The sequence below is a fragment of the Polistes canadensis genome, unplaced genomic scaffold (assembly GCF_001313835.1).
Source record: "Polistes canadensis isolate GaletaPanama2010 unplaced genomic scaffold, ASM131383v1 scaffold_3, whole genome shotgun sequence".
Classification (NCBI taxonomy): domain Eukaryota; kingdom Metazoa; phylum Arthropoda; class Insecta; order Hymenoptera; family Vespidae; genus Polistes; species Polistes canadensis.
This window is the reverse complement of record NW_014569550.1, coordinates 484,975-506,244: the sequence shown is the minus strand read 5'-3', so window position 1 is coordinate 506,244 and position 21,270 is coordinate 484,975. Positions and strand designations below refer to the sequence as shown.

Below are 21,270 nucleotides of genomic sequence, written 5' to 3'. Positions count from 1 at the left end.
CGTTAATATTTATTATAATTATTATTATTATTATTATTATTATTATTATTATTTTATACTCGAAGCTATTTTCTACATTGAGTATCCGTGAAGAATATCACTTATTCTAGATAAAAGATAGAATGAAAGAGAGAGAGTGAGAGAGAGAGAGAGAGAGGAAATGCAATTACAAAGAACTTTCAAGACTTGCAAAAGGAAAATACAATGAATATAATTTGAATTCATTTCGATAATATTAACGTTACAGTCTCCGAGATAGAAAGAGAAAAGGAAAGTGAGAGAGGAAGACAGCTTTTATTGAGAGAAGATATTACCAATCTCGTAAGTTTATCACGAAATTATATATTATATTATACTTACTTATATGTTTAAATTATAGAGTATATATGATAATTCAATTTCCTACATTATTGTTCTCTCGTAATAGAGTACGATCTCGTGGTAGAGAAGGGGGTCGGGGCACGTTGTTCTATGAGAAAGTTAAATAATAAAAGAAAGAAGAGGAAAAAAAAAACGAAAGAATATTAATAAAATATTATTAGTATGTAAACAAAGATCGTTATTTTTTGCGTATTATTTTATTTGAAATATTCATCGAAACGTATATAATAATCATTCGCGAAAATTGAAATATTTCATACCAATTGCTTATGGCGAGTATGAACAAAATTTAATTATTTTTAATTATGTCAATTTTAATTGGTTTTCTTGTTTTTTTTTTTTCCCCCTCCCCCCCTAATATCCTTCGCGTAAAAAGAAATAACAACAACAAAAAAAACATACAAATGAAAGTAAGAAGAATGACGGTGTTCCAAATGAATAAAGAAAATAGTACAAGAGATATATACATGTAATATTATTATTACATAAATTCGTATAACATGTAAATTAGATCGAAAATAAATTCAATCTTATCCCGACTCTCTTCTTTCGACTAAAGAAAAAAAAAAAGAAGAAAAGAAAAGAAAAAGAAGCACTTTGATATGGCGCATCATTGATGTCAAATAAATCCAATGAAAAAACGTTCTACCTCTTTTTTCCGTTTGTTTTCTTTTTTTCTTTCTTTCTTTCTTCGTGCTCTTTTCTACACCTACTATCTATCCCCCATAGGGAGAGAAAAAGGATAAGTGGAAGAAAAGGAAAATAGGAAAAAAATAAGAAAAAGAAGAAGAAGAAGAAGAAAAAGGAAAATAAAATAAAACGAATAAGAAGAGAACTTGAGTTACTGTACTCGACGCACAACGACGGTAACAAAATCAACTACTTCAATATACCTACAAGTAGAAGGCAAGCATTCGATCAGAGATACTTCACTGTGACAGTGTCTACTTAAGACTCGATAGAGAGAAATAATGATGAACCACTTGGGTGATCGTAGATATCGAAATAAAAAGAAATTCTTACTCTAGAATTTTCTCACACACACACATATATACACATAGACAGTCATATGTAACTATATAGAATGTAACAAAAGTATTCAGCAAAACTTCATCCACGAATTTCTTCAATCTTACAGAAGAAAAATTGTCGTTAAATCTGACATAGTAAAGTATACAATGAAAAATCAATTTGTTCAGTTATTCACAATTTGTCGATACAAATTTAACATTTCTATTGCAACTTATTAAATAATATATTTTATTTGAATTGTTTCTATGCGAATTATTATAAGTAAAATAATTAAACATATTATATTTAAATAAATGTTAATCATACTAATGGATTCGTTTTTACTCTTTGAATATTCATTACATATACTAATTAATTATCATACTCAACGCGATATATAAATGTGAGATTTTTATTCGTACGGGAAGTGAATATTTTAAGTAAACATCAGAAAAACTAAATGTTTCATAAGTTCTGCCAATTACTGCAATTAACTTAGACAAATATAAAATACCATTCGTGTTTTGTCGTTTGGAAAATTCAATATTTCTCGATCGACGTCGAATTTCATTTGAATTTCTCGTCTTTACGTATGACAAAATTCGTCGAGTAATTTTATTTTCACAGAATATATATTTGTATATATATATAAGTAACCTTATGGTTTATTCGAAGAAAAATTTATCGAAATAGAAAAGCTTTGTTGTTGTTGTTGTTGTTGTATGCCATTAGAAATATTCTGTGAAATTTATCCGTGTACACTCGTAAGGTATATATTTTTAACAACGCGATGCATTTATATATCACACACACATACATACACATAGCAGGCAGATAGGACAAACACAAACCTACGCATAGAGATATTTTTTGTTGTTTTGTTTAAGTTATAAAACAAAGAAAATCGTTCGCGTATCTCTCTCTCTCTCTCTCTCTCTCTCTCTGTTAGTAATTTTTCTTCTTCTTCTTTCATTTCTTCTTCGTTTGACTGAAACGCGAATCAAAGCACGAAACGTTTCTTTTTAGTTTCGAAAACGCTACGTTTTATTCTACTGGATGAATAAAAATCAGGAAATGAGAGTCTACCGAGCTAACCGAAATTCCTGGAACGGAAAAGGTTGAATATATAAATCTACCAAGTGTAGACGTACGTTTACGTACACGTGTATGTAAGTGTATGTATATATATATATATATGTATAAGAACATTCGTTTTTTGGTATCGAATGTATACGTGCAAGTTAAACAGAGTTACAAGTTAAATCGTTGCATTAGAAATGTAACTTTATATTTGTAGAAAAATATACGAAGTAAACTTAAATTTTTGTTACCTTCGTAATTTTAAATTTCGAAACGAACAAAATAAAAAACATTAAATGTCAGAAGGTAGAGAAACTTTTTATAACAAAAGTACTTGTATTTTTGGTCTAAAGGGTAAATTATTGAACGAACTTATCGAGAATGTAATAGTTTTTGTCTTCTTTTTTTTTTTGTTTTTCATTTTCAATTTATAGGAATAGAAATTATCCGACCGTCTTTGAATCTAATCACGATTCGTGACAAATACAATCGTTCTATTTTAACTTAATATTATAATATAATATTTTTATCAGAGTTAAATTGTTTCATCGAATTATATCAAAAAGTAATTATATATTTTTATATTCGAAAAATATTTTTGTTCAGACATTTTCGATTCGACACATTTAATATCAAATTCACATCTTCTTTATATTTATTTAAATTATCATAATGATTTCATATTTATATGTTCGATAAGATGATATTTATAGAAATCCATTCCTATTTTGAATCTATTTATTATTATTATTATCATTCTGTTATAATTGAAGCGTCAAAATTCGCACGAATGAATTAACTTGATTTTAATAACAACGCGTCGAATTTGATGAAAGTTTTGGGAAGTAGAAAAAGATGGTCGCGTTAGTTAGACACGTTTATCATGCAAAACGTTTACTTTACCATATTTTCCGTTTGAACATATATGCAAGTAAAAGAGAGAAAAAGAGAGAGAGAGAGAGAGAGAGAGAGATACAAACGTGTATATCCAACCAAAAGAGCGTACAATTATAAAAGACATGAAAAAAAAAATCTCTAATTATATCCTATACGTGCTAAAGATGTTTCAGAATTCGTATTCACCTAGGAAGAATACACATACATGCATACATAGGTATATACGTATATAATACATATATAAAACATACGTGGGGTAAGGGAAATGCTTGTTTTACCGCAACGCGGGAAGAATTCTAAATTTGAAAATGCAACTCCCAACCCTTGAGAGAATAATCCCACCCTAGTTCGAGATAATTATAAACATATTAAGTTTTTACCCCAGTTGTATATTTTATATTGTTCCTACGAGTCGAATAAATGTTTCGAGATTTCTAAATATTGCGTATTTGCATTAAAACACAAACACACAGGCTCACGTATACTCATAAACGCGTATAATAGTAGATATTATATACATATATAAATGTATATACTGGAATAAAGGTTTAAGTACGTATATAAATAATATTACATAGTAAAAATACATGAAAACATCCACTCACACATGTACAGACGCATATATAACATATTGGGTTGTTCGAAAAGTAATTTCGCTTTTATTTTTTTGTTTATCAAAATTCTCCGTTACTCGGCATTCACCCCTATACCTTATTAAATTATAATCTAAAATCGTAGAATATTATTTTACACTCTAGGAAAAAGACAATTAGTTCCTCATTTATATAGAATCTTCTTACTTTTACATATATTTAAATTAAAATTTCCATTTAATTTTCTTTCTTTCTTTTTTTGTTTTGTTGTTGTTACCATATCGTATTCAAAAATGAAGAAAATCAATGTTACAATATTTCGTCATATTTTGCTATTTTACTTTTTTTTTTTTCTATTACCATAAGAACCCAAGTGCAAGGCTAGGGGGGAGACATCCTGTATATACTAGGGTGTATAAATTTTTGTATAAATGTATGCATTTAATATTACATAGGTGTGTATATACGTAAGGTATATAAGTGCGTAGGTGTAAATATTATATAAATACATATGTATGAAACGTATGTGTATGCATATATTATAATATTACATAAAGTGAATGTTGGAGTATATACTGAAAAGGTTATATTCCTAGAGACACAAACCGTACGATATACTTTTCCTCGATGTGCCACGGGAAAAGAGTTTCCACTAAAAATTTGCATTTTAAGGAACGCGCATACGCTGTTACGTTGCAGCTGCACAACGCGTGCAAGGTAACGAGCTGGCAAGAAGATCGTAAATCCAAGAGAAATAACCGATCGACCGTGAGTATGCTCGTATCAAGAAAAATGATAGAAACTATGGGGGGGGACATAAATATATATTTTTGCAATCATATATATATATACAAATATTAATCATTCGTAAGATAAATATAAAATCGAATAAAATATTGATCCCACGACAACGATAAGAAAAAAACAACAAACGTACAAAATCATTGTTTCACAATCAATTTTTCACCCTCATTTTATTTATTTATTTAATATTATTATCACTTTTCTTTTTTTTTTTTTTTTTTTATTTTTCTTCTTTTTAATATAAATCGTTCGTTTTATAATCGTCGACCGCAACGCATATTTCCGCGTATTTCCTTTCAATTTTATTTCGACAATTCACACGCGTGGTACACACACACATACACACACCTAAGTATCTATAAGGGATAGTATATACGCATTGCAAACGCACACACATAGAATTATGCTTTTGTAAGCATGCCGTACAAGCATTATCGAATGCGTTCCAATGAATTCACGGATTAGTTGCATGTTAACGCGTTATCGTATAATAATAATACAACCGCGAATAATATTTTCATGAAATAATAATTAACGAGATATAGATAGGTAGGGGTAAAAATTTGTCCTATCCAAATTTATTTCGATTATTACGATGTAACGTAACATATTAATCTATCCGTCTGTCTGTCTGTTCGTCTAATTCAAAATAACATTATTACAATTGTCATATATAATTTATTCGTTATTACGATACAAAAGATTGAAATAGTCATTTTTCGTTCAATATATTTCATACGAATTATTTCTGAATATTTTTGTTTCCCCTTTATTGTTTAAACGTAAATCGTTCAAATGTATGTGTACGTATTGTATTCGATACACAATTAGTAACATCGAATTACCGATTAACATATGGGGAAACAGTATTGTTATAACAATTTTGAAACCGATTGTTCTATCAATTGTTGCAACCGATCGATATCCTCTGTAATTGATTAAAAATTTTCACCAACAATATTACTATACAAAAGGAAAACTCGTTAAATTTTTCCTTGATTAAATTGTTATTTCATTTTTATTAAATTAATTTAATGCAAGATTCCTTGTAACATTTTTATTGACAATATATATATTATATACCTTGGCATAATAATAATAATTAGAAAAATATCATCGATTGTTTTGTAGAGAGAATTATAATCAACCAATCCCGACCACGGTGGTATCGTTGGAAGAACAAATTACTCAACGTGAACGTTATCGCTTGGGATAAAATACATTTTTCTTTTATTTTTAATCTCACCTTGCGTATATTTAACAGATCTGCGAATTCGCGCGTTTAATATTTATCCATCGGTCAACGGGGAATAAAAGAACAAATTAAAATTATTGATCGTTCTAAGTGAATGGGTACAAAACAAAATAAAACAAAAAAAGAAAAAACAAACAAAGATGGAAAAGAAATGCAACAAATTGCATCCTGTTTCACATTTTAATCAACTCTTAAGAGAAAATAGAACAACAAAAAAGCGTGCTCTCTATTTCAAATACTTTCTTTGTTGTTTTTTTTTCATTTAATTTTATTATTATTTTAATCGAAATTTTCAATCGAGTATCGAAAGCTATATCGGTATTACATAGAAAACAAAAAACTGAAAAATAGTATAATAGTAGTTAAAAATTAAATATAAAAATGATATTACACACCTGGTTGAAAGAAAAATCCTTTAGCTTTTTCAACGTATGGGGACAAGGGGGGGGGGGCGCGGGTGGCCAAATTTGTTGCCACTCGGGTCTCAACTATTTCAAATTGTAAAAGAATTTTAGTACGAGTCCTATTAAAACATTCTTCTTCCGTTCGCGTTTCCTTTTTTTCTCTTTTTTTTTCCCCTCTCTCCACACTTTTCGCATATATATGAGTTATACATAATGTGTAAAAAACGGGAATTTTTGTAAAATTTTATGCGCGTATTCTCTCTCTCTCTCTATTTCTCTCTCTCTTTTTCTATCTATACACATATATATATATATATTACAAATTTTAATATACCTATATATATTGTATATATTTTATATATATATTCAAGAGAATTTACATTGTTTTAATAAATTTTCCTGCGTGCTTTTGACGTAAATCTGTCGCTGAATGAATCGAAACATACGTACGCACAAAATATCTCTCTCTCGTAGCGAAATATTATATATTTATATATATAAAATAGAAAAATAAAAAAATAAAAAGAAAATGAAAACCGTAAACGAGAACGAACGAACGAACAAAAAGGAAGAAACATTTTATTTTTTAAGGGAGAACCCCTTCACCCCTTCCCTACCACCTCGCGCGAGAAAAAATAAAAAAACAGAGCTTTGAAAAGTTGAAAAGAAAGTCAAAGGTAGAAAATATGAATGTCAACGTTAACATTGAAACATACTGGAGATGTATTTAGATTCGCACTAGGGTGAATAACACAACACCATCAACTATCGGGGGGCTAGATGAAAAGAGAAAACTGGATAAAGGAAAAGTGATTAATCGTAAACTGAACGAAACGAAACAAAATAAAAAAAAAAAAAAAGAAAATTGGACGAACGAACGAACGAATGAAGCAAATGAGACTGAAAAAGGTATTAATGAGTGAATGATACTCACCGGTAGGTACCAACACGTTAAGTAGGATAGACAGGATGAGACTGGTGACCCGATAGCCATGTATTATAACCATCAGCCACCTGGACACATTGAATCCAGCAGCATGCCATAAACCGGTGCCTTCGTGTACCATGTTTTTCAGGCTCGTCTTTTTCTACTTTCGCACGAACCACCACCACTATCACAATAACAACCACCACCAATTCACTAGCGCACATTCACGAACGTATTATACTTTAATATCCCGAAGGTTCAGTTCACAGAACGTTGCAACAAACAACCAACCAACCAACAATAACAACAACAACAACAACAACAACAACAACAATGACAGGTGGTATTACTAATACTACTACTATTACTGTTACTCCTACATACAGGTGAGTATTATTTCTGAAATACGAAACGTTTTATGATACGCTTGGGTGTCACCTTTTCTATCTATCTTTCTTTCTCTCTTTCTGTTTGTAATTCTTTTTTTTTTCTTTTTTTGTTTAAATCTTTTTCTTTTTCTTTCCCTGTTTGTCAAGCACCAAATGCAATTCGCAGGTAGTAACCGCTAGTATGATATCGTTGTTCACGTTAAAATATAAAAGGAAAAAAGAATAAACAAAAAATGATCTGTATTTTTCGTTTCAATTATAATCCCTTCCTTCCTTCCTTCCTTCCTTGCTTTTCGTTCCTTCGGTATCTTATCTCTTTCTCTCAATGATATAATACTTTCTATGAGGATTCTTGGGCGGAGAGGTAAGTTTTCCTTCTTCGTTGAATGAACACGAAAAGACGTACGCGACGATAAAACCTTCCAGACTTGGACAGTACATATATATATATATATACTTCCTCCACACCCCCTTAACAGTATATACTTCAACCTTCCGTATTTTTCTCCTCGCCCAAAGCCCTTCTCTTCTTCTTCTCTTTTCTTCTCTTCTCTTCTCTTCTCTTATTTCTTCCCTGAGAAAAAGAATTTCGTTCAGATATAAAGAAGAAACTTGTCAATACCGATTCGTATCGCACATTATTATCGTCATCGGTTTGAAACGTCGGGAACGCGAGTTAGCCAACGTTCTTGGTTGTCCTCGTTGTCGTCTTACTTCGAACACGCGAAACGTTTCTAATAGAAGATACTTTGACGATGGAATTAGGCGAGACATACTCTGACTTCCATTCGTGTTTAGAATCCGACTACCGATCGAGAAAGCCAAATAGATGGATAGTTAGATAAGAGAACAATTAGATTACTTCAACGCGAAATACTTATTATACGCAGAATGTTGTTTTAATCCTTCCACGAAAGACACACGCACGTTACATTCACTTTTATTGTTTTACGTTGTAAGCTTTAGGATAAAACTTTTCAGAAATTTCATTCCTTTTCTATCCTTCATCCTTTATAAATTACATTCACTTATGTACGTAAATACCGTAAGTGCAAGTAAGTAAGTATGTAAGTAGTTATGTATCACTCTCTCACTCTCTCTCTCTCTCTCTCTAAATCTCTGTCTCTCTTTCTCTTGTCTTTGCTGTCTTACTTCAAACAGAATAGATATTACAGTTTACTCGAAATTCGGCCCGCTCCAAGGCTATTCCCGTTTCGACTTGGCAAAGTAGTTCTCACGGTGCACAAAAGGCAACCAGCCGTTTGTCGAAGAAGGGAAATATTCCAGAACAAGCCTGTAAATCGTGTTGCATGAGTATTATTAGTGCGCCAGTCGCAGAAACGGAAGAACATTTTACTATACAATACGACTAGGCGTTTCCCTTGGAAGCCACCGTTTGTTGTTGTTGCTGTTATTGTGTTACTGTTGTTGCTGTTGTTACTGTTCTACCATATTACAGTTATTTATTACCGACACAATTTTGCGAATCGAAACACGTTTAATTTCTCTCTCTCTCTCTCTCTCTCTCTTTCAGTTTGAGTCTTTCAAATCGACGTCGTAGTCAATTCGGAAGCTATAAAAATATCCCATTTCACGAATATTGTTCAACTTATCGAAATATTACGCTACCTATAAATGAATGAATTAACGAACGAACGGGAATAGGAGACAAGTGAAAGAATAAGAGAGAGTAAGAGAGAGAAATAGAGAGAGAGAGAGAGAGAAATTCGGTTGTTTGGCCCCAGGGCGTTAATAACGCTTTTCACCAGGATCGTAGTATGTTACTGGTGTCTCCCCTCACCAACTTACAAGTTGGTCCTTACCATTGCCATTTCTTAATAAGAGAAACGGAACACTCACGAGGAAGAGTTCCTTAATAGTGTTGGTAGCCTTCGAGCGAATCAACCTTCGACCACCCTTTTCTCTCTTTGACGAAAATTCCCTTCCCTTCCCTTCCCTTCCCTTCTCCCTTCTTCCTTCTACTACTATCGATGTTGATTTCGTTCTCCTTCTGTTTCCTCTCGTAGTACTTGCAATACTACTACTACTATTACTACACTACTAATACTACTACTGTCTCTAGTATTACTAACATCACCACCAACACAACCACCAACACAACCACCACCCTTCCAGGACCGATGGTCCTCTTTCCTTTGAGCAATTCGAGCTGGGTTCGTATTCTTAATCCGCGTATTCTCAGAGGTCTTGCTTAAGTTCCACGACTACTATCCTATTGCTTCGTCCTCTTATAGTTGCACCCTGCTTTGGTACACACACAGACACACACATACGACTCGTTTTACTGAAATTCGAATAAACTTGTAAGATCTGGTGAAAATGATTTTTGATATGTGTATTATATGTATATGTGTGTGTTAACTTGACCGGTATAATAATGCGATAATGTAATAGAAATTTGAGTTCATTTTTCTAACCTTTTTTTTTGTTCATTTATCTTTTTCTTTTTTTTAGTTTTTTTTATTTTAAAAATGTAAGAAAATCGCGGGATTAATTTACGAATTTATCTCTTTTTTTATTTTTAATTCTCATTCTTCGCGTTTTTTATTTTTTTTTTTTTTTTTTTTTTTTTTTTACGTGCGTCCAATTAAACTACGAAAATTCTATAATAAAAATACAAAAATTATTGTTTTGTTCGTTTAACTAATGGGAGGTAAGGCTTTCCCAATTTTCTTCGAACCTTTCCTCCCCTCCCCCCTTTTTTCCTTTTTTTAAATTTTTTTTTATCTTTTTTTTTTTTTTTTTTTTTTCGTTTTATTTTCTATCTTTTGATATCTCTAACCTTACGGTTTCCTGAAAGAAGAAGAAGATGGAAACAAAAAAAGAAGAAGGAATTAGATGTAAAGTGAAAAGTACGTACAATACATTACGTGTTTTTTTTCTTTTTCAAAGCAACTAAAGGGTTTCTTTTCTTCTTCTTCTTCTTCTTCTTCTTTTGCGGGAAATAAGAAACGCGCGAATTTAAAGTTAAAAGTATCTACGAGAATAGAATCGAAAAAAAAGACAAAAAAATACGCGCCACATTTTACGTAAGATAATTTTATATTTCAAATTCTCTTTTTTATTCAATTCTCGATGATCATTATTATCGTTTTATTTTATTTATTTATTCAAATTTTAATTTTTCCTGTGTGCGAGAAAAAAAAGATGTAAGAGAATTGAAAATACAAAAAGAAAAAATAATTGATAGCACAATTGTGTCGAAAGTTTGACGGATAATAAGTTAGATTAACGAATTAAAACAATATAGAAATTAATAAAGAAATAAATTCAATAGGGCGAGGTTTTAAATGAAAATTTGTGTTAATGATACGGGGCCGCTATATCGTCTATTCTTCTATAAAAACGAGTTATAGAAAAATAAATATTCATGACAATGTCAGGAAAAAACAAACTTGTCGCGAAAGTTTTAATAACGTCACTCACTTGTAAGTAAACAAACTTATTATTCATATACATACTCTCACTTACTCTCTCTCTCTCTCTCTTTCTCTCTCTATTTCTTTCTCTCTATACTTCTATATCGTATTTATTCTTCTACAAATATTATTACATTTATTTTACATTATTATTGAGTTTATATAAGATACCAATTTGTTTACCTTGTATTTTCCTACAACGTGATAAATTAATTCATAATCTTTTATTCGTGTAATTATTAATTAAATAGATATTTTCAAAGGAAGAATAAATAAATAGAGAGAAAGAGAGAGAGAGAGAGATAGAGAGAGAGAGAGAGAGAGAGAAAGAAATAAAAATACAAAATAATAAAGGTTCGTAAAATTATCCAACGAGATTAATTCATTCGTGATTCTTTATTAATTTTCCCTTTTTACTGCTTTCAAGGGATAAGATAAATGAATTCTTTTATATTTCATATAATTAATAATTGCAACAAAGAGGGAGAGAGAGAGAGAGAGAGAGAGAAAGTAATGATAACGATAAAGAAAATAAAAATATGATAAAAAATTTATACAATTTGCGAATATTGTCAATCGATAAAAAAATATACTTATGAAAATAAATTCCTACCATTTCACATAATATGATTAATAATTAAATATTTATTTGAAAAAAATAAAAAAAGAAACTAAATCGCAACGAAGCTAATAGAGTCTTGTTTCAAAGATTATTATGAGAGAAAATAAACGAAACGAAATAAAGATAAAAAATAATATTAATAATAATAATAACAGTTTATATATATATATAGTTGTTAGTTATCTTCTTTTATAAAGTAGGTATCTTTAGTAGATATCTCAACGTTATTGGAGCGGAAGATAATGTTCTACAAACGTAACGAGCTGTTCCCGAAAATCTATTCTATCAATATTTTTCCTCCCTTTACTCTTATCTGGTTGTGTCTACGTGTATATATATATATATATGTGTGTGTATCGATTGTGAATGAAGTCAATCGATATTCCATTACTCATAAAGAATTGATCAAGACTAGAAAGAAATCGAAGAGAGATAGGAATCCGACACAGCTTGCATTGCACTCTTTTTTTTCTTTTTTCTTCTTCTTCTTTTTCTTTTTCTCGTGAGTTTTGAATTCTTAAAAAGAACGAATTTTCTTCTACAAGTTAAATAATCTATCTCGCATCTCCAATTACATTTTTATTATCGGATCGATAGTTTAAGGTTCACCTATCTATCTAGTACTCGTGCTTGACTTATTAACTTTTGTATTATTTTTTATTTTAGTATTCCTTTTTTATTTTTCTTTGATGCTATTTCCTTATCTAAGTAAACCAAAAAAAGAAAGGATAGAAAAGTACGAGCGTTTATTTGATTGTGTTTGTTAATTTCATGTCAGATACAACAAACGGTAAATTTTGCAATGCATTTTGTCACAATGCATCGCAAATATTGTTCTTTATTAAATAAATACCTTTGAGAGTGATTGTTACTTTTTTATTTTTTTTTTCTCCGTAAAAACGTCAAACGTAACGTTGACGAATAAAAGTATAATCGTACTTTTTGTTTTTTGTTAATACACGTCCATTCATTCGATTCATTTATTGAATCAAATTTTGTAGAAGAGATAAGAGTTAAGTGAATTACAAAAAAAAGTACAAATCCATTATTATTAATTAATACCATTGACGAGATGAGTTTTTCATCAACAAATCAACGAATAATTAAATGAACTAACGTACGAGCGAATAAACGCGAATAAAATAAAAACTGATCGTCATTTTTTCAAACATACATAAGTAATTCAATTAGTTGTTTCTCTCGTCCAAAAATAAAAATTCTTAATTAAAAGTTATTTAAGGAAATTTGGACATCAAAAGAAATAGAACTTAATTTTGATAAGTTTGATAAGTTATATATTATATATATATATAGTTATAAGTTAACTTGTCAAAATTAAGTTCTATTTCTTTTGATGTCCAAATTCCCTTAGATACTTCTTTTTATTATACATAAGTAATATTTTTCATTGAAATCATTAAGAAACCCCATAAGATTAACAAAAATTTTGTTTAATTGTAACAGAGGGTAAAAGAATAAATAACGCGTAAAATCTAATGTGAAACTTTAATTCGATAATTGCCAATGCAAATACTAACTTTGAATAATTAAGAAGATTAAAAAAAGAAGAAGAAAGAAAAAGAAATAAGATTAAATCGATAATAAATCGAATGGAAAGATTGCGATGGGGGAAATAAAAGACAATGTTAAAATTCTAAAGAGAGAAACTTCTTCACTCTCGTAAGGTCTTCATTGGACCCTTTCAAGAATCTTGCTAAGGTTCGTACATCTATTAAGGACGAACGTTCTAAGCTTTTCGAAAATGGGAACGAATGAAAAGTTTAACAAGTTACCCAAGATCGCGAGCTTAAAAAGGCGTTTTTCCTTCTCCAACTTAAGTTACGTACGTGTTTACGTTAATACGGGTAAAGAAAAAAAAAAAAAAAACACAGAAAAGAAAAGAAAAAATAGAATTTAAAAAAAGAAGAAAAAGTGGATGGATGAAGGCCAAAAAAAAGCGAGAGAACGATTATAAAAATGAATAAAAATACAAAAATAATACTTCGCGTTAAATCCGTGTTATAAAAAATTACAAAAATAAAATATTCTATAAAAGAAAGTAAAAACCATAAGAATAATATATAAACAAAACAAACTAATATTAACGAATAAATGTAGATTTAAAAATAAGTAAATGGGTAAATAAATGAAGGGATTTGTGTTAAACCTTTCTTCTTTATGAAAAAAAAAAGGAAAATTCAAAAAATATATATATTATATCGTTATTCTATATATATTATTGTAGGTCAAAGTATAGTATAGTAAATCGAAAGATAGAATTTGTAAAGGCCAGATTAGATTGTACCTAAGAGAACTTTAGAATCTCTCGGACTAATTCGAATTATATCGAACAGAAATAACATAAACAGTTAGAGAAGTTGGGTTGGGTCTACTGGAAACAAGATAAAGATAAAAAAAGACTATTTATTTCCATTCCTTCTATTTACTTCTATTTCTCTCTCTCTCTCTCTCTCTCTCTCTCTCTCTCTCTCTCTCTCTCTCTCTCTCTTTCACTCTGACCCAATAATGTCAGAAAAAACTAATAATAATGTGAAATGAAATAAAATAGTCTAAGGTAAATGTGTAAAAGTGAGATAAACGTAACTGGTGTGTAGATAGACATAAAAATAATTTCAAATTACGTTCTGTTAATATTTATTGATAATGGTCATATGGTTTTTTTTTCCTTTTTTCTTTCCTTACAAGAAACTACAAATTCATTGATCAATTCGATTATCAATTTAATGAATATTTATGAATATCATTAAAAAAAATTCGTATTTATAAAATATTAAACATTATAATAAAACGATAATGCTTATTTATAAAAAATAAAAAAATAATATCATTGTAATTCTTTACATTGTGAATAAACGTAAACTACACAAAGAAAAAAAGAAAAACAATGATATATCAATAATGTAAGTAAATAGGGAAAGGAAAAATCAATAATAATAATCCTCGAAGAATTTTCCCGAACGACAAAAAGCACTTTTCTTAATTCCAGTCATTTTATCCGAATGAAATTTATCAAAGACTTTATTGGGACAGTTCTTATGGTGTTTTTCTTAGGACATCATTCAACAGAAGTATCTCTCAATCGTGGCCATTTTTTGTTTTTTTTTTATTTTTTTTTTCTATAGGCACCTTTACTATATTACTTCTATACTAAAACAGAAGAGAGAATTATTTTTCTTTTTGCAGAAATATGGATGAAAAAGAAGAAAGAAGGAAGCATAATCAAAATAAAAAGTAACCGATGTATTATGTAAGAAAAATACATAAACTTGGCTTCTGAATAATGTAAAAACCAATGACGCGGTATAAGTTAATGATAATATATAAGATAATAATTATGCAAAGAAGAAATTTCAGAAAAAACAAAAAATATATGATATTTACGTAAGTCAAGTTTTAAAACTAACTAAATATTTTCACATATATATATAATATATGGGAGAAATTCAGTAGAGAATAGGAAAGATATATATATATATATATATGCTTACTATTCTCCAGGTTACGAACCGTTCGACCAGGATTTGGCATCCGTATCTGGTAATTAAGTTCCCACTCTGGTATACGGTGCAATCCGCTATACTAAATCGCACTGCACCAGCCATGCCGATTAAAGGACCGATAATCCCTACCTAGATCGATTTAACCTATGCTTCTGTATCAATTATCCTAGCTGATTGATCATTATCTTTTGATATTAACCTGCTTTCTTGACTTAACCCCTAATCTTTCTCTCTTACTTTCTTTTTTTCTTTCTTTCTTTTTATTTTCCTGTTTGAATTGATAATATTTTATTGTTATATTATTATTAGTTAGTTAGTTTAATAATTACTTCGTTTGTATTACTATTTCTCGAATTATTTTGTTATTATTTATTTTATTCGTCGATTGTTTAAATCTAATTTATCGAGTTGCATCAAATTTTCCCCATCGAATTAATTTCTAATTTGTTTTTAACTTATTTTTGTTTTGTTTTCTTTTATTTTTCTTATTATTATCAATAATTTATTGATTTTCTTTAATATTCCATCAATACTACGATCAATTTATTCCTCGCCATTTGAAATATCTCTGGATATGATTTATTTTTTAACTTTTCTTTTTTATTAACCAACTTACTTGTCGTAAAGAAAAAAATTCATCATACCTGACCGATAAGAAATTTCTTACAACTTGTTTTATTTCTTTTTTTACTTTTCTCTTTTTTTTTTATTATATCGAAATAGACGAATGCTTTTTTCTAATTTAAATATTTCTCTTAAAAAGATAGAATTGCTCGAGATATATATATATTTAAGTAAATTAGTAATATAAGTAGCAGTATCATCGAGTCTAACGAAGAAGTATTTTCTTTTTCTCCACTTTTAATAAAGCAAGAAAGAAATATAAGAAAAAATAGTATAAAATTAGTAAAATAATAATAAACTAAATAAAAACATTTAATTAGTTAATTTATCTTTCTTTCATTCTTTCATTCACATTAAAGAAACATCAATTTTCGATTTTATTCTAATTGAAATTAATTGTGTATCTTTCCATTTATATATCTATGCGATTTTTATTTCACATATTCTTCATCTTAACGGTTAATTTGACCAATTAAACGTACAAACGAACGAACGAACGAATTAACGTAGGAACGAATCAACCAAACGCATGCTTGAATTCATTCGATAGGAACACTCGAAACTGTGTCTACGTTCCGGAACATCGGTCGAATATTCCGCGACACGGGAAATCAACTGCCCGGAAGTTCGAAGGATCGAACAACGTACATACATGAGAATCTAATCATTCGAGTATTATTCGTAGAACGAACAATGGTCAATATTCGTTCACATTAGATAGACTTCATTATGCATCCCATATTGATTCGAGTTAGCCAGATACCTAGGTATCCAGGTATGTGCAAATCTCCGCACCTATTTTATAACCGATCGATCGATCAATCAATCGACAAAAAAAAAAAGAAAAAAAAAAGGATTAACTTTCCTCGATCTTTCCCCTATCTTCTTCTTCTTTTTCTTCTTTTTCTTTTTTGAACAAATCGATTTAATCAACCAACTTTATCTATTCTCAAATGAAAAACGTTAAACATTTCAATGATTTGATATATCACATTGAAAATTCGTAATTGTTAAAGGCCTCATTTTTTCTGCTTCTTCTTCTTCTTTTTCTTTTTTGAACAAATCGATTTAATCAAACAACTTTATCTATTCTCAAATGAAAAACGTTAAACATTTCAATGATTTGATATATCACATTGATAATTCGTAATTGTTAAAGGCCTCATTTTTTCTGCTTCTTCTTTTTCTTTTTTGAACAAATCGATTTAATCAACCAACTTTATCTATTCTCAAATGAAATGTTAAACATTTCAATGATTTGATATATCACATTGATAATTCGTAATTGTTAAAGGCCTTATTTTTTCTTCTTCTTTTTTTTTTTGTTTCTTTGAGCAAACAGATTTAACCAATCAACTTTATCTCTTCTCAAATAATACGTTAAACATTTCGAGGATTTTATATCAAATTGAAAATCCCATTATTGTTGTAGGACTGTCGATTGATTTTTATTTTCTTTCCATAAAAGAAAGAAAAAAAGGAAAAGAAATCACACGATGACTAGCAATTTCCTTTTCCCAAATCGATCGTAAAACGCGTTTTCCTTTCGAGCTTTCATATTTTTCGTCTTCAATACCTAAACGAACGATTCGTAATACTGGAAACTACTATGCTTTTTTTTTTTTTATTTATTTAACGCGAAATATTTTTCAACACATTCGATCAGATCTCGAATCATCATTTTTCGACATTTGTCGAGGGGGTTGTCGGTTTTGTCTTCTTTCCTAGATTATATATTCTTTTTTTTGGTTTATTCGTTCATTCAAAAAAAAAAAAAAGAAAAAAAAAATAAAACCATACGAGAATGCGATGATTTTTGGTAATATAATTGAACGATTTCAAAAGAGGTCACACCATTCGATGAATAGAATTTTTTTTTGACAGTCCACTCCCAGTTATAAATCGCAAACGAGAATGAGTTCGTTCGTCTGGCAACAAACCCTACCACCCTTCCCCTCCTCCTCCTCCTCCTCCTCATCCCTTTCCACCCATCCTTCCCATCAGCAGTTCGAAAAGGTTGTAATTTAACGCTTGTCAGAAAAACCCACGCTATTTCCTTGTTACGCGGTCGAAACTAATGGCATCACCGCGGTGAAAGGTGGGGGGTGGTGAAGGGGTGTTGGAGGAAATGATAACCTCCTGCTATACCGTTAAAAAAAAAAAAAAAAACATTTTTTCGTTGCTATCCTAGGAGCACGCGAAAATATGTCAACATTAATGCTAACGTGCAACTATCGTGTGTATGCACACGCACTCATATATATGCATGCGCAAATACGTGTACGTGCGATGGAGATAAAAAAAAAAGAAATACGAAAAAGAAAAAAGAAAGTAAATATCAAGAGAAAATACGTGTATTATCTCGATACGATTTATAAATTAAAAAAGAGAAGAAACTAAAATAAAAAGATGAAGAAGTAGTAAGAAGAAATATTAAGAAAATAACATCGCGAATACGTACGTACACGTATTTTCTATTTGTTTTTTTACTTTGCCTTTTATTATCATCCGTATTCTACAAATCTTATGCATTAGCAAAAAGTTAATTAAAAAAGAAAATATTTTAACAATTATACGTAAATTATATAATGACGTATAATCTTGACCCGTGATTGGTAGTTTGTTATTTTTTCCCCTTCTTCTTCTTCTTCTTCTTCTTTCTATTTTATTTTATTCTTTTTCTTTAACTTTTTTTACTTTCTATTTCTTACGAAAGGAATCAACGGGCAGATATATTTAGGATGATATGTCTTCCATCATTACGAAGAACGTTATTGATCGTCCTTCGAATGAGGAAAAAAAGAAGAAGAAGAAGGAGAAGAGAAACCGAAAAGAGAAGGATGCGATCGTCAAGGCATTCGATCCATCTTCAACCGGCAAAACGCTCAGTTTCAACACGACAGTCCTTTAAGCGAACGACCGAGCAAAAGGAAAGAAAAAAAAAACGAAAAGAATCCAAGGCTATCGAAGGTAGGAAAACGATGGAAAATCTACCCCAGGAGTACCAGCAATTTCTGTAATCTCATGATCGAAAGGATCTTCTAATGTGAAATCATTTTCTAAGCCGTTCCTACTAATGAAAAATATTCAGAAACGAATTTCTATTACGTTTTGTTTTTTTTACTTTTACTTTTTCTTTTACAAAAGATCGTCCTCGTTGTTTTCCAATTTCTCTTCTTTTTATATATATATATATTTTTTTTTTGTTTTTGTATAAAAATATTTTATAAAATAAATCTCATTCACATTGGTATAATCAAATAAATATACTTTTATGTTTTATTAAATTAATATAATAAAATTCTAAATATATATTTTATATTCAATTAATGCCATAATTTACGTTAAATTTGTAAAAAGAAGCAAAAAAAAAGAAACAAATTTATACAACACGCGATAATAATTATTTATTTCGAAACGCACGGCGTCTAGACAAGTGTTGAAAAATATCATAAAAATCAAATACATCCAAAAACGAACTCATAAAGAAAATTTGTTTTAAATTCAATGACAAAGTTCTCGACAGTAATACAATTTTTGGTAAACGTTTTTATCGACTAATAAGGTTCATACAAAAAAAAAAAGAAAAAAAATGAACAAAAAGAATTGTGAAAAACTTTTCTCGTGCGAAAGAAAACGAAACGTAAGTGAGAAATAGTTGGAACTATCGTGTATGTGTTTTTACTTCTTCCTTTTTAGAGAAAGACTCGTTACAACAAGCATAATACATACGAAAAATTCCCAAGCGCGCGCGCAAACATTCGTTCATCATTTTTGGCACGTACGCGTTTCGAAACCAAAACTAACGAGGTTAATCCCGTTAACGAGATTCTTATTTTTTCCTTTTTCTTTTTATACTTCTTCTTTATTTAAACAAAAAAAAAAAAAAAAAAAAATAAAAAAGCACAAGTATTTTTTTTTATTTTCTCCTTAATTCTTTTCTCTACCACGTAAAACTCGTAAATTAAAGACCAGTTTTTATACTCCCCTGTGTTATATGAGAAACGACATAATTACGACCGAATATATCGAAATAAAAAAGAACGGGGCAAGAAGAAGAAAAAAAAAAGAAAAATAAGGAAAAGAAAAGGAAAGGAACGAAAGTAAAAGAAAAAGTAAGAGTATTATTTTTTTTTTGTTAAATATGTAACATTCTTTCTTTCCCTCTCTTTCTCTCTCTCTTTCTCAAAGAAGAAAAAAAAAGAAAAATCAATCAATCCAATTACCATTAATTGCAACGAATTCTCGTATATATCGATCCTATTGCGTATTCTCTGAAATTGTTGTTTTGTATTCACGTGTATTCATTCTCTCTCTCTCTCTATATATGCATGTACATATAATGTAAATACACTAACAAAAGATACACACGTATATACATATTACATAGCCGGTGATGTCCAGTTGGAATCGCATTTGCAAACAAATTACGATTAAAGCGATCACTGGCTGGGACATTTGCAACAAGATTCGATAGGAACAAGATCGATAGATCGAATCGAGATAACTTACGATTGTCTCTCTCATTCTAACAGCCACCAATTTATTTATTACTTTTCTTTAACCCATCCTCATTCCAATCCGATATTTTTATAACGACCTAATCTCTAATTAGTCGAGTTACGATCGATCACTTCTTCAATTTTCTCTCAAATTTTTCTTTTTTTTTATTTCTCCAGCACCTTTTCATCCCTTTCGTAGAAGAAATAGAGCAAAATCTTGGTGAACGGTTTCTCTCTCTTTCTCTCTCTCTCTCCTTTTTTTAGGAAGGTTGAGAAACTAACGAACGGATCGGAAGAATTTTTTTTCTTCTTCTTCTTCCTTTTTTTTTTTTCTTTTTTTTTTTTCAAGAAGACCAAGGAATACTATTTTGCATTCGAAGGGACAAAACTCTAATGAAGATGCCATCTTCTTTTTTTTCTCTCTAGTCGTCTGTCTGTCTGTCTGTCTTTTCTTTCTCGACTTTGTCGCTTATTAACATACTCATTAGGATAATTCTTTTTAATAATCGACTTCCTCATTTCGATAACGATCGTTCATAGACGGCTATGTTTCTAAAGTCATTACCCATTTCTTTCAATCTCTTTTTCTCTCAATTTCTTCCCTTTTCTATTTTTTTTTCTTTTTTTTCTATAATTATGGAAAATAAGTTTTATTTAAGACTCGATAGGCACGTATATTGGTTAATCTAAATAATATAGTAATAATACAAATAAGATCTATTTTATATATCCTATATATATATTTAATATAAGAGTCGATAAAATCTATTCACTTTTAGTATAAAAAATATTTACCAAAATTTTTCAAAGAAATTGCAA

General features: G+C 29.6%; 1 protein-coding gene across 7 annotated transcripts in view; it reads right to left on the bottom strand.

Annotated features, from left to right (window-relative positions):
• LOC106786647 overlaps positions 1–21,270 on the bottom strand; it is an 83,859-nt gene that overhangs the window by 57,274 nt on the left and 5,315 nt on the right. For 2 of the 7 annotated variants that reach the window (XM_014748269.1, XM_014748287.1), the window contains exon 2: positions 7,360–9,315. In XM_014748269.1, the coding sequence (XP_014603755.1) occupies positions 7,360–7,419 (60 nt within the window). In that variant the 5' untranslated portion in view covers positions 7,420–9,315. Of the gene's footprint in view, positions 1–7,359; positions 9,372–20,175; positions 21,129–21,270 lie in introns of those variants that run through there. The other 5 variants (XM_014748304.1, XM_014748313.1, XM_014748296.1 and 2 more) reach the window with 4 other exon arrangements.